The sequence below is a fragment of the Gopherus evgoodei genome, chromosome 5, assembly GCF_007399415.2.
Source record: "Gopherus evgoodei ecotype Sinaloan lineage chromosome 5, rGopEvg1_v1.p, whole genome shotgun sequence".
Taxonomy (NCBI): domain Eukaryota; kingdom Metazoa; phylum Chordata; order Testudines; family Testudinidae; genus Gopherus; species Gopherus evgoodei.
This window is the reverse complement of record NC_044326.1, coordinates 53,867,718-53,880,703: the sequence shown is the minus strand read 5'-3', so window position 1 is coordinate 53,880,703 and position 12,986 is coordinate 53,867,718. Positions and strand designations below refer to the sequence as shown.

Here is a 12,986-nt window from a genome sequence, read left to right as displayed (position 1 = left end):
AACAAATATAAACATTTGTTAAGTGTGTGTGTGTGTGTGTGTGTGTGTATATATATATATATATATATATATATATACATACACACACACACACACTCAACAAATATGGTTCTAAGAGGATTTACTGAGATTTCCTTTTCTGTATTATTTATATTGTTTATTATTGTTAAACACTGACTGCTGAACAAGAGACCATTCTTCCTGAGGAGTTTATAATCTAAATAGACAGATAATGCAAAATGCATCATGAGATGCACAGAAAGGTCATATATATCTATCTATCTGACAGAGCTTTATGTACGGTAGCTTTATGTATGACCCTATGTATTATACAGCTGCAGAACACATGTGTTGCCTGCCTTTTTCAGCAGACTTGTGCTAAAAGTTTTCATTTATTTTCAAAAACTTTCTAGCACCTTGAAAATATGAAGTGTGTAAACTGATGCAATACTGTATTTGTGAGTCTGAAGAGAGTCTACAATAAAAGCCTAAGAGGTGTGAACTGCCCCATTCACCTCAATGGTTGATTTCTGGAACATAAGAATTATACTTGAAGTCAATATTGTCTGTTTGTTTGTAGTGGTGGGTGTTGTAACTGTGTTGTTCCCAGAATATGAAAGAGGCAAAGTGGGTATGGTAATATCTTTTATTGGATCAACTTCTGTTGGTGAAAGATACAAGCTTTCAAGCTACACAGAGCTCTGCTTCTCTGTGATAGTTCAAAAGATTGTACCTTCCACCAACAGAAGTTGGTCCAATAAAAGATATTACCTCTGTCTGCCTAATCTCTTTAATATTGTGTTTCAGTTCCAGTGATTTAAACAGAAATATACATCTAATGTAATTATCCCGCAATCCCAAATTGCCTTTCATTCTCCCCAGATGCCAAAATCTTCAGCATACTGAAAACTAGCAATGTGGGTACAGCATAAAAAAAGTATATGTCTTGTCTTGTCCTTATGCTGTGTGCTCTGGCCTTTTAGACTGATCCTGTGAAAATTTAGGCATATGATTATTTTTGAGCACTCTGAATAGTTCTGTTGAAATTGGGATTACTCAGAGTGCACAAGATTAACCATGTACCTAAAGGCAAGGTTTTTTAAGGTATTGAGGTGCCTACAAATGCAGATAGGTGATTTTGAAAATCCCAACTTCATCTTCAGGTGCCTAAACACTGTTGCCTTTTTTCAACCCAAGTGGATAGAACATTTTGGGGCCTTGGGGTGTTCTAGCTGGGAGTAGAAATTAGTGATAGGTATTTCTGTAAGGCAGTTCTGTTTATTTACAAAAAAAAGTGTACAAACTCCTGTGTTTCTGAACACAGAAGGAATCAAGAACAAAAGGAGCAGGTTTTTTGTTTACAGCACCAAACCCCTTTAGCCAACAGACTGAAAAACTCTCCTTCTGGCTTTTTCCAGGGACACACTATGCTTACAGGCCACTGTTTGGCTTTCTTACTTTTTGCCTGTTCCTCTGTCTCTGTTTTTGTCTGTCCTCACCTCAGTTTGTGTGTTCTCCTATACACCCACCTGATCAAAATAACCAGTCAGACCCTCCACCCACCTGGCGCTAGTTTCTGGCAGACTCTATTAGGCTTTGTTTTAGGTATGGACCCTTAGCTGTATCTTACAACTCTCTTACATGGGGATCTCATTCACACATCACTATGAACAAGGTTTTAACGCGACCTATAACAAGGTTTCACCCAGCTCATAATGGTACTTTTAAAATTCTGGCCCTACAGCTAGGCCTACGCTACAGACATCTGTCAGCGCAGCAGCTTTGGTCAGGGATGCTGAGAGGTGATCCCTGACTGACATAGCTGTGCTGGCAGAAGTCTATAGTGTAGATGCACTTAGGCCAAACTGTGCTTTTACTGGTACACAGTATGTGTGGCATGTTTGTGGGATGGTTCTGTTATATTGTGCAAAATACAGCTTTGACGGTAGAACTGTGTCCGCAATAAAAGGCTTTGCTGGTGAAATATACTGGTATTCCTATACTAGTAAAGCACTCCCCTTGTATAGACATAACCTTATGCAAAATCAAGATCTTCAAACAAGAAAATATTCGTTAATTAAGACTTTCCGAAACCTGTCATCAGTTTGTATCTAGTTTAATGGATACTGATACTTTGTTTCCAGTTGCATATTGTGTTCAGATATACATTTCTCTCTCTTTTGTTGTAGGATTTTGATTGTATTCTTTCAGATTTACTACATGAACAATACCGTGCAACGTGTAACTTCCTAAGGTAAAATTTCTTTCCCTAAATGTTGGGTATTGGAGATGAAGTAGTGAGGATGTCTGGAATTCAATTGTCTCTGACTCAGTTCAACTGTGTCATGAGAGTTTCATAAAACACTATGTATTTTGACTTTTTTTTTCTCCTGTTGGCATTTATATGAATTAAGTCTGATCTAAAGTGCACTGGAGTTAATTTGAGTCTTTCCACTGACTCCCGTGGGCTTTGGACCAGGCCTTAAATGACAGACAGAGGGTGCTGATAAATAGTCTTATGGATCCATCCACATATTGAGACAAATTTTATCTCTGATGTAAGGTGGCACTACTCCCATGGAATTGTCTGGGATAAATTGATTGGTGACTAAAGTTTCATGTGGATCAGGAAAACAATGTTAGCTCCAAAAACACAAGTTGCATCAGTTTAATTAAAGTTGGATTATAATTGATCTAGTTAAACTTGTACAAACCCTTGTGTAGTTACACGTATATTGGTTCTAAGATGATTATTTTGGTTTAGCTTGTGCCTGTAAATTTGTCAACGCAAACTAAACCAATATAAGGTAGTAGTAAATTGAATTAAGAATGTTCAGACATGGTTTTTCATTGGCTTAACTAAATCACTTTAACTTCACACCTTTAGTTAAACTGGTGCAATTTTGTGTGTAGACCTGATCTTAATGGGTTTAAATGATAAAGCAATCTATCCTGCGCTAATCGGGCATTCACTGAGTATGCAAAATTGGCCATATTTGAATATCAGTTGTTCCTACCCATGCCTGCTTTCTGACCCACTTTCACCCATGTGTGTAACTTAAACTACTGTTTGAATCACTATTTACTTTGGCTAATTGCAGGAAGGACTATGCATTAGCAACATCATTTGTCTGCCTTCTTTTCATATTGTCATTACTAGGCCCCTGCTAGACCTCGAAATATAGTCTTGCTTGTATAGAGGCTAGCTATTAGTATTGTACACTTTGCGAAATTGTATGGCAAATGCTGGTTTGGCAACACAGAGAATGTTCAGCAGTTTCAACTCATTTGACTGAATATAAAATACTGACTCCAAACTGAAATTCTGGAAGGTTTTATTCCATAGGCCCCTCCATTATTTGAAAACATTTGTTTTTAATTTCGTTCCAAAATAAATATAACCTTTGGCTTTGTCTATTGCAGTGGTTCTCAAACTCTTTTTTTCACAGACCACTTGAAAATTGCTGAGGGTCTCAGCAGAACACTTAATGATCTTTCCAAATGTTGTTTGTACCGTTAGCTAATTATTGTAAAGTGCTTTGGATAAAAGCACTATATAAAAAAACCTTAATAATGCACCTCTACCCCGATATCATGTGACCCGATATAACACAAATTCGGATATAACGTGGTAAAGCAGTGCTCCAAGTGGGTGGGGTTGCACATTCCAGTGGATCAAAGCAAGTTCGATATAATGCGGTTTCACCTATAACGTGGTAAGATTTTTTGACTCCCAAGGACCGTGTTATATTGGGGTAGAGGTGTAATTAACGTTTTTTTGTTCTAGAAATAAAAGCCCACAACTCACAATTTAATATCAGTAGTGTTACCTTTCTAATGCGATGGATGTGCCCTCTCTCTCCCGCTATGGTAGCCCCTGACCTGGGGCTGGGAAGCAGGAGGCGGGAAAAGGGGAGATATCTCTTCCTTTCTCCCCTACCGCAACAGCCTCCGAGCTGGGGCTGGGAAGGAGAGGGGTCTCTCCCAGCAGCCGCAGCCCTGTAGCTAGAAAAAATTGCCTTTCTCTGGCTGCCGCAGCTCTGCACATCTCAAATTCTCCCCACCCCCTTTTCTCACCCCACTGCCCCCTCCTACGTACCCCGTGTTTCCCCCCAGGCCACAACCTCACCTTACATGTGCGTCTTCTCCAGGGTTCAGGCACCTAATTAGTGAAGCCACTTCTGTGAGGCTCCACTAATTAGGTGGGTGGCCCTTCATTCTCTCCTGTGCGGCCACCCAGGTGTGCACCTTATAGGGAACTATCCGCAGACCACCTGAATGGAGCATGCAGATCACTGGTGGTCCGCGGACCACAGTTTGAGAACTTCTGGTCTATTGCTTTGAATGTATTTTTGACAATATGAGCTGCTTTACCTGTCAGATGCTCATTTTGTAGGCAGTAGTGTGTGACCAGTCTTTCCAAAATGTGTTTGTTTGAGGACATTACTGTTTTATTTTCCATTTTTTCCAAAATAAATTATGCTTTTTTAATTTGTTCTCCCCCTCTCCTTGTATCGTTCTTCTTCAAATAATGTCCCTGTAGGTGCTCCATTTTTCGGTGTGCATGTGTCCTGTGTGCTTTTGATTGGAAACGTTTGGTAACAGTGCCCATTCAGTCTGCACATGCACCCTAGCTAGCCTTGTGCCCTATAACAAGGATATACAGAGCCATGTTGGACAAACTGCCATCAGTTCGTTTTCAGCAGTCTTGGCTTGAGACGGAGTGTTTTGCCGTGCATCTTCTTAGCTAGTTTACCTTAGGGAATAGCTGTTCTTGTTTAACTATTTTTGGTTTTAGGTTTTGCCATTTAGCTCTTTCTAGTTTTTATCCATATTAGCAGGTTTCTTTGAGAGGAGACTTCTTCAGGAAACTCCCACTTCCCCGATGTTTCTCCTTCCTTTGGAGGAGGAGGCCATCTTGGGTTATGCCTAAATACCTGGATTTGTACCTTGCCTTACTTGCTGGGATCCTACCCCAGTTAGTGCAGTCACTCTCACTTTATCCACTGCTTAGGGGATTACCTATGTTCCATCTAAGTGTAAAATTTGTTCAGGGTTTATAAGTAGGTCTAGAAAGAACAGGGAGATAAAGCTTGGACTTCTAATTATGGTGCACTCCCTTTGATCTGCCTCTGACCCAGGCCCCGATAACCCCCTATATAGCAGTTTTCCAGTGAACACAATGCCCCTGTAGCCTCTGCAGCCAGCTCACCCATTAGATCTTTGCAGGAAGAACCATGGGAGATAGTACCAAGACTTCCAGAAGGAGGCACTCCAGATCCCGTCAGAGAGAAATGGGTGCCTAGGCCACCACAGAGACCTGCAGCTCCAGAGATCTCACATCCCCAAAAGGGTACTGCTGAGGCTCAAAGCTCTCCTGGTACTGAGGGTCCCTCCCCATCTAAGGTTTCAGATACTTCTAAGTCCCAGTGTACTCAGCATCGCCTGATACTGAAGCCGGCCCTGGTACCAGCCAGCTAGGATCGTGGTGCTAGGGTCTCTAAGGACTCTGTGTTGAAGAAGCTGTTACTGGCTGTAGCCTCTGCTTCTTCCATGTTATCTACCATACCCAAGTTGAAATCACAAACTGATTGACCGATGCCATTGAAGCCAAAGTCATCATCAGTACCACTAGTTCTCACTGCCAGGCCTTGCCTGGTTTCTGCACAGATTCACCTGGTACCACAGGAGTTTAGATTATCCAGGGACTTATTTGTCTTTGATTCTGAATCCCCTCTGCTTATGGGTGCAAAAGACTCTTAGTATTGGAGCTTCATCTGTCACCAGTATCACATCATTCTCCTGACAGTCTTGCTCCCCAGTACCCACTAGAAAGGACAGACAACTTGCCTAAAACCCGCCCCGACTGCCCCTCCCATAGGCTAAGAGGAGCATAACTTCTCTGACTCTGATTTCCATGTGAGGCTCATGTGATTACCAGCTCGGAGTTCCCTCTCCGAGATCTTTTCTGAGAGAAACTTCAAGACACAGGCAGACTCAAGTCCCTCTTTAGTCTTCCTGGTATGACTAATCTTGGATACCTTCTTTTCTGTATGGCCTTTCTCAGTTGCCATATTGGGATCTGTGGGCTGCTTATCAGCAACAGTTCTCCAGAGCACCCCGCTATACCCTGGGGAGTGCCAGAGGCAGCAATTATCTGCTCTTCGTGTTCCTCCACATCTCTGTCACAGGAGAAATCTTTAGAGGAGCAGTAGAATAGGGCTGATGAGGATGCTACCCCACAGACATCTTCTCCTCTTCACCCAATGAGGTGGTGATATATCAGGTGGATTTGCACTCCCAAGCTGTGGCATTCCATCACTGATGAGTAGAAACACTTCCACGACATCGATTATGGTTGCTGAGCTGAGCATTACATGGTTGTGACTTACAGTATATTGTTCGAGTAACACTAACACCCTTTGGTGGGGAGGTTTTTTTATTCCTATTTGCCTCAGGCTCTGAGCTCATCGTGGGATGCAACATATCTGTTAAAGGTTCTAAAAATGATAACTATTATGCCTTCAGTAAAAGTAATTAACATTCAAAGAGCACTCTTCATGTCCATAGTACTTTACTGACATTGCGCCAAATCATGCTATTTTAGGTCAATTGAGGTACTTTGAATTAATGCTAATGAGACTGTGAGTAGACTTTAACCTACTGTCTAATCTTCTCAACAACAGTGTGAGAGGGAGACAAGTAGTAGTAGTCTCTTTTTACAGGTGGGGAAATTGAGACAGAGAAGTTAAATGGCTTGCCTAGTGCTATAGTAGCAATTAGTGTCTGTTCAGATTAGATCCTGGGAAGGCCTGTGATCCAACTACTAGATCACACACCTCTCAACAAATAAGCTCTAATTCTGGCTTATTATAAATTTATTTAAGAAAAATACAATTCTATATTACAGATAGAAAAAAGACCGCCAGATGGTGCTATGCAATAGGTAATGAAATAATTCAGGCAGGGAAAATACACTGCTGTGTTTCATTTTGTGAGGAGCTGAGCATAAGGAATTCCTCTGGGCTGGTCCACACTAGGGGGGGGAAATCGATCTTAGATACGCAACTTCAGCTACGTGAATAACGTAGCTGAAGTCGAATATCTAAGATCGGATTACTCACCCATCCACACCGTGCGGGATCGATGTTCGTGGCTCTCTGTGTCAATTCCGGATCTCCGTTGGGGTTGATGGAGTTCCGGAATCGATATAAGCGCGCTTGGGAATCGATATATCGCGTCTAGATTAGACGCGATATATCGATCCCCGAGCAATTGATTTTAACCCGCCGATACGGCGGGTAGTCTGGACGTGGCCTCTGAGGAAAATGATCATGTAAGTAAGGGACCACCATCCACAATCATTAGAAAAATGGGACTAATTTATGTATATTCCTAGCAGTGTCATGTGATTTCACAAGGCAATAACATTCTTAAATCTTCTGGGGTTCTGCATATTGCCACCAGACTACCTGCTGATATGAGTGGATATAAATGGAGGACAGCAATTGTATCAAATTATACCAGCAAATCGTGTGCTGCTGCATTATGCACTGCATTCAGCACCTGGTGGATTTAAGATGTAGTCACAAATAGAGCACATTACAGTAGTCTAATCTTACACAACGAAGACATGAATCATAATGAAGTGCACATCCAAAAGAAAAGGTTGCTGTTTCCTAGCCTGATGCAAATAAAAGAAAGTTATCCTGCCTATTCAACAACTGGGAATCTAACCAGGCTCTCAAGTTGTAAATACAAGTAGCCTCAAACAGACATCATCCTCACCATATTCCCCAACCCATCAGTATTCCCTCTGTATAATAGAAATTGAAGATCTTCCCCAAAGCATGTTAAAATCAATGGAAAGACTCCTACTGACATCAGTAAGTTTAGGATAAGACCACTCTGTGAGCCTTAGTCCACTCACTCTCACTCATACTCATGTTCATCCAGGCACCGGCTAAAGCTACACAACTGTATCATCTGGCTCAGAAGAGAAAGAAACAGATGGTCTTGTGTGTGTCCTGAAGGCATCACAATTACATGTTATCACTATCCCTTCCTATAGCCCCACATACACTTTTAATAGGAGGGGGGACATGATGGGACCCTATATGAACTCCACATGAGAGCACCCTGGAGGGAAAATAGCAACAGCCCAATGAGACATTCTTCAAAATCGGAGAGAAAAGAGGGAAGCCATTTAAGGGCAATGCCATGCACTCCTCCTGGAGGTCTGGGGATGGGTCAACAACACTTTATAATCAGTAGTATTAAATGCAGTGGATAAATCTAGTAATATCAGTATGAACATATGATCCTCATTAATGACCAGTAGGAGGTTGTCAACCAGTGTATCCAGCTCAGTGCTGGCATTCAGAATGGCAAGGGTCTAGGAAATCTGAATTATCTAGATGCTGTGGGATTGTCTTGCTGCAATCTTTTCAATAATCTTAGCCAAATATTGTCAATGTGAAGGGAGATCTTCCTGAGCCAATGATGTATCAATGCATTCTTAAGCAAATCCAGCAGCCTTGCTTTTTGTAACAGAGACACTGACAATTTCCATTAGAATAGGTTCCAAATATATTTACCGGACTTCAGCAAGAAAGAAGATATATCTAGAACTGGGTTTGTGGCGCCTGCTCTCAGTCACATCACATGCCCTCTCTTGGGGCTTTCAGCCACGAAATGAACACCTTGTCTTAAAGGGACCTGGATGAACAGAGTGGCTGCACCAGACTCAGCTTGGCTCTTTCTAGCACTGGAAAAGGTTCAGAAAAGGGCAACTAAAATGATTAGGGGTTTGGAGAGGATCCTATATGAGGAGAGATTAAAGAGGCTAGGACTCTTCAGCTTGGAAAAAAGGAGACTAAGGGGGGATATGATAGAGGTATATAAAATCATGAATGATCTGAAGAAAATGGATAAGGAAAAGTAATTTACTTATTCCCATAATACAAGAACCAGGGATCACCAAATGAAATTAATGGGCAGCAGGTTTAAAACAAATAAAAGGAAGTTCTTCTTCACACAGCTCACAGTCAACTTGTGGAACTCCTTACCTGAGGAGGTTGTGAAGGCTGGGACTGTAACAATGCTTAAAAGGGAACTGGATAAATTCATGGTGGTTAAGTCCATAAATGGCTATTAGCCAGGATGGGTAAGGAATGGTGTCCCTAGCCTCTCTTTGTCAGAGGATGGAGATGGATGGCAGGAGAGAAGTCACTTGATCATTGCCTGTTAGCTTCACTCCCTCTGGGGCACCTGGCATTGGCCACTGTCGGTAGACAGATACTGGACTAGATGGACCTTTGGTCTGACCTGGTACGGCCGTTCTTATGTTCTTAAAGGGCTACTGCCTTGTTAGAGCAGCTTTCTCCTTCAGAGAAGTGCTATTTGGAGAAGACCTAGAGAAGGTAGCCAAAGAGTTCTCTCTTGCATATCTTCTTCTTCAGCATTGTAGGTTCTTCTCACTCAGGCCCACAACCTTCTCCTGTCACAGCACTTTTTTATCTTTTTGAAGAGACTCTTTTAAGCCTGGGGTAACCATACAAGACTCATTAAAAGTCTCACAGATATGATTAATTTCCTCGTAGTCTCCCCAAACACCTTTTGAAGGACAGCCCCTACTAGTTTGTTTACCGTTTGCTAGAGATTTGTTCAGATATCTGGGCTCGAGAGGAGATTACACAAGGAAACATCTAGACTCTGTCCCTTGTTGTATTCCTTTTATATTTAGAGAGAGAGCCTGGTTTATAATTTTTTCTCATAGACAAGCTCTGGAAATCTCTCATAGGCAAGTCCTCACTCGAAATTCCAACATGGGGCTTCCTAAAGCCTATTGTGATAATCTCTTTGGAGGAGCAAGGCTGGTGATTTGTTGGTCCTAGTCTGTTTTGGTCCCAAACAAGTTGGAAAGATTTTGTCCCATCCTGGACTTAAACCACTTCAGAAATTGAATTTGCTGGATATATTTCTAGCTGGAAAATCCTCCGTTCCATTCTGCTTTTCTGGTTCCTGGAGGATTTCCTTTACTCCATAGACCTCAAGGATGCTTATTTTTCTGTGTCTGTCACTGAATTTTCCCAAACTCTATGCTTTGACTTGTTCTCAGCTCCCATAGTTGCACAACAGTTTGCCAGTAGTGTATTTTCCATTAAGTGGAATTTTCCAATTTTTTTCCCTGGGGAAACAAAGGAAAAAATAAAATCCTTCTTCTAGCAGATCATCGCTTGCATATTTTTGGCATCATATAAAATTATTGACATGAAGTTCTGTTTAGATCAGGGAGCTAATGATTTCCTGTTTAATGTCAATAAAAAAATCACTTAATGTCAATTAATCATCAATCATGTAATATAAATTAGTGCTCGGGTATTATTATGATGGATTCCTGGGGAATACATTGTGATAGACAGATCTGAAGTAGATGCATCTGCTAAATTATTTGCTACATGGAGAAAACATTTGTATTAAATGTACTTGAGATGATATTAATACTTGACTGTATTACTACTAAGAAAGAAGTGGATTGACTGGATCTTTAAAAGGTAGTGATTGACCATATTTTTTCCTTCTTGTTATCTGGTAAAGGGACTCATATTACTCTCTGTTAAAGAGTGTTTCCTTGGAGAAACTAAGGCCTGGTCTACACTACGTGTTTATACCGATTTTAGCAGCATTAAACCGATTTAAACCCATCCACACTACAATGCCCTTTAAATCGATATAAAGGGCTCTTTAAATCGGTTTCTGTACTCTTCCTCAACGAGAGGAGTAGCGCTAAAATCGGTATTATTATATCAGATTAGGGTTAGTGTGGCCGCAAATCGATGGTATTGGCCTCCGGGCCGTATCCCGCAGTGCACCACTGACCGCTCTGGACAGCAATCTGAACTTGGGTGCACTGGCCAGGTAGACAGGAAAAGCCCCGCGAACTTTTGAATTTCATTTCCTGTTTGCCCAGTGTGGAGCTCTGATCAGCACAGGTGACCACGCAGAGCTCATCAGCACAGGTAACAATGCAGTCTCCTGAGAATAGAAAAAGAGCTCCAGCATGGACCGCACGGGAAGTACTGGATCTGATCGCTATATGGGGAGAGGATTCAGGCTAACAGAACTCCGTTCAAAAAGACGAAATGAAAAAACTTTTGAAAAAATTTCCAAGACCATGAAGGAGAGAGGCCAACCCAGGGACTCAGTGCAGTGCAGAGTGAAAGTGAAGGAGCTCAGACAAGCCTACCAGAAAACCAAAGAGGCAAACGGAAGGTCTGGGGCAGGGCTGAAAACATGCTGCTTCTATGCTGTGCTGCATGCAGTTTTAGGGGACTACACCACCACTACCTCCCCCCCCCATCCTTGGATTCCGTGGTGGGGGTTGTAATCTCAGCCATGCCTGAGGATTATGGGGACAGGGAAGGTGAGGAGGGGGAAGAGGACGACGAGCTTGAAGAGAGCACACAGCACTCTGTTAGCCCCAACAGCCAGGAGCTTTTTCTGACCCAGACGGAATTACCGTCCCAGCCCTCCCAAGCCACTAGCCCAGACAGTGAAGCCATGGAAGCGACCTCTGGTGAGTGTACCTTTGGTGAGTGTACCTTTGTAAATATAAAACACGGTTTAAAAGCAAGCTTTTTTTAATGATTGATTTGCCCTGAGGGCTTGGGATGCATTCGCGGGCAGTAAAGTTACTGGAAAAGTTTGTTAACATGTCTGGGGATGGAGCAGAAATCCTCCAGGGACATCTCCATGAAGCGCTCCTGGAAGTACTCCAAAAAGCTTTGCAGAAGGTTTCTGGGCAAGGCAGCCTTGTTCCGTCCACCATGGTAGGACACTTTACCGCGCCATGCATGTAGCAAGTAATCGGGTATCACTGCATGACAAAGCATAGCTGCGTATGGTCCCGGTGATTGCGGGCATTCAAGAAACATCCGTTCTTTATCTTGCTCTGTTATCCTCAGCAAAGTGATATCGTTCATGGTAACCTGGTTGAAATTCAGGAATTTAACTAAGGGAACAGAGATGGACTTTTCCTACAGGGGTGTTTACCTGTTGCTTACAAGAAATCCTTCCTTGCATGTAGCCAAGCAGGGGGAGGAGAGGAAGGATAGTGCTGAGCTTTCTTGCGTTTGGCTAGCAGGAATCTTCCCGGCTAGCAGGACTCTTCCCAGCTACCAGCCACGCGGTGGGGGGGGAAGGGGGGTGATTAGCAGTGATCTTCCATGATACCAGCCATGCGGTGGGGGGAGGGGGTAAAGCGATCATCCTAGAGAATTGGAGGGGGGGTGGGGGTGGCTTCTGTGAATGGAAGTGAAGGCTGCTGAAGCCGAAAGACAATGGCTTACTATGGCTGCATGCAAGCTGAATTCTGATGCCCGGACCTGCGTCTGTGAGATCTGTAACAGCAGAGCCCAGGCACTCAAAGTTAAGATGCAAAATGCAACCTTGTAGTGAAATCACATGTGCTGTGTAAGGTGAATAGTGTTGTTCACTGTGAAAGAGTATAACCATTGTTCTGTAAAATGTATCTTCTCTCCCTTTTTTCCCTCCTCATGCAGCTGCACATTTTTCAAATCTCCCTACTCCATCCCGAAGACTAGCTCAGATAAGGTGGAGGAAGAAGAGGACGCGAGATGAAATGTTCTCTGAAATCATGGAAGTAACCAGCAATGCAAGAGCTCATCTGAATCAGTGGAAGGACGTGGTATCAAATTACAGGAAAGATGTCAGTGAAGTGAGGACAGGAGAGACGCTCAAGATGAGAGGTGGCGGCAGGAAGATCAGAGGTGTAGGCAGGAAGATCAGCAATGGCGGAATGAAACGCTGGGGCTGCTGCGTGATCAAACTGACATCCTCTGACCTCTGGTGGAGCTTCAGGAAGAGCAGCGAGGTCACAGAGTGCCGCTGCAGCCCCTGTGTCACCACCCTCAATACTCACCATGTTCCATATCTTCCTCACCCAGACGTGTAAGAACGCGTTG

At 42.8% G+C, this 12,986-nt stretch overlaps 1 protein-coding gene across 1 annotated transcript in view; it reads left to right on the top strand.

Annotated features, from left to right (window-relative positions):
• Positions 1-12,986, top strand: part of LOC115652666 (cyclic nucleotide-binding domain-containing protein 2-like) — an 86,745-nt gene that overhangs the window by 34,862 nt on the left and 38,897 nt on the right. The window contains exon 7 of the mRNA XM_030565063.1: positions 2,190-2,254. Coding sequence (XP_030420923.1) covers positions 2,190-2,254 — 65 coding nt within the window. The remainder of the gene's footprint in view (positions 1-2,189; positions 2,255-12,986) is intronic.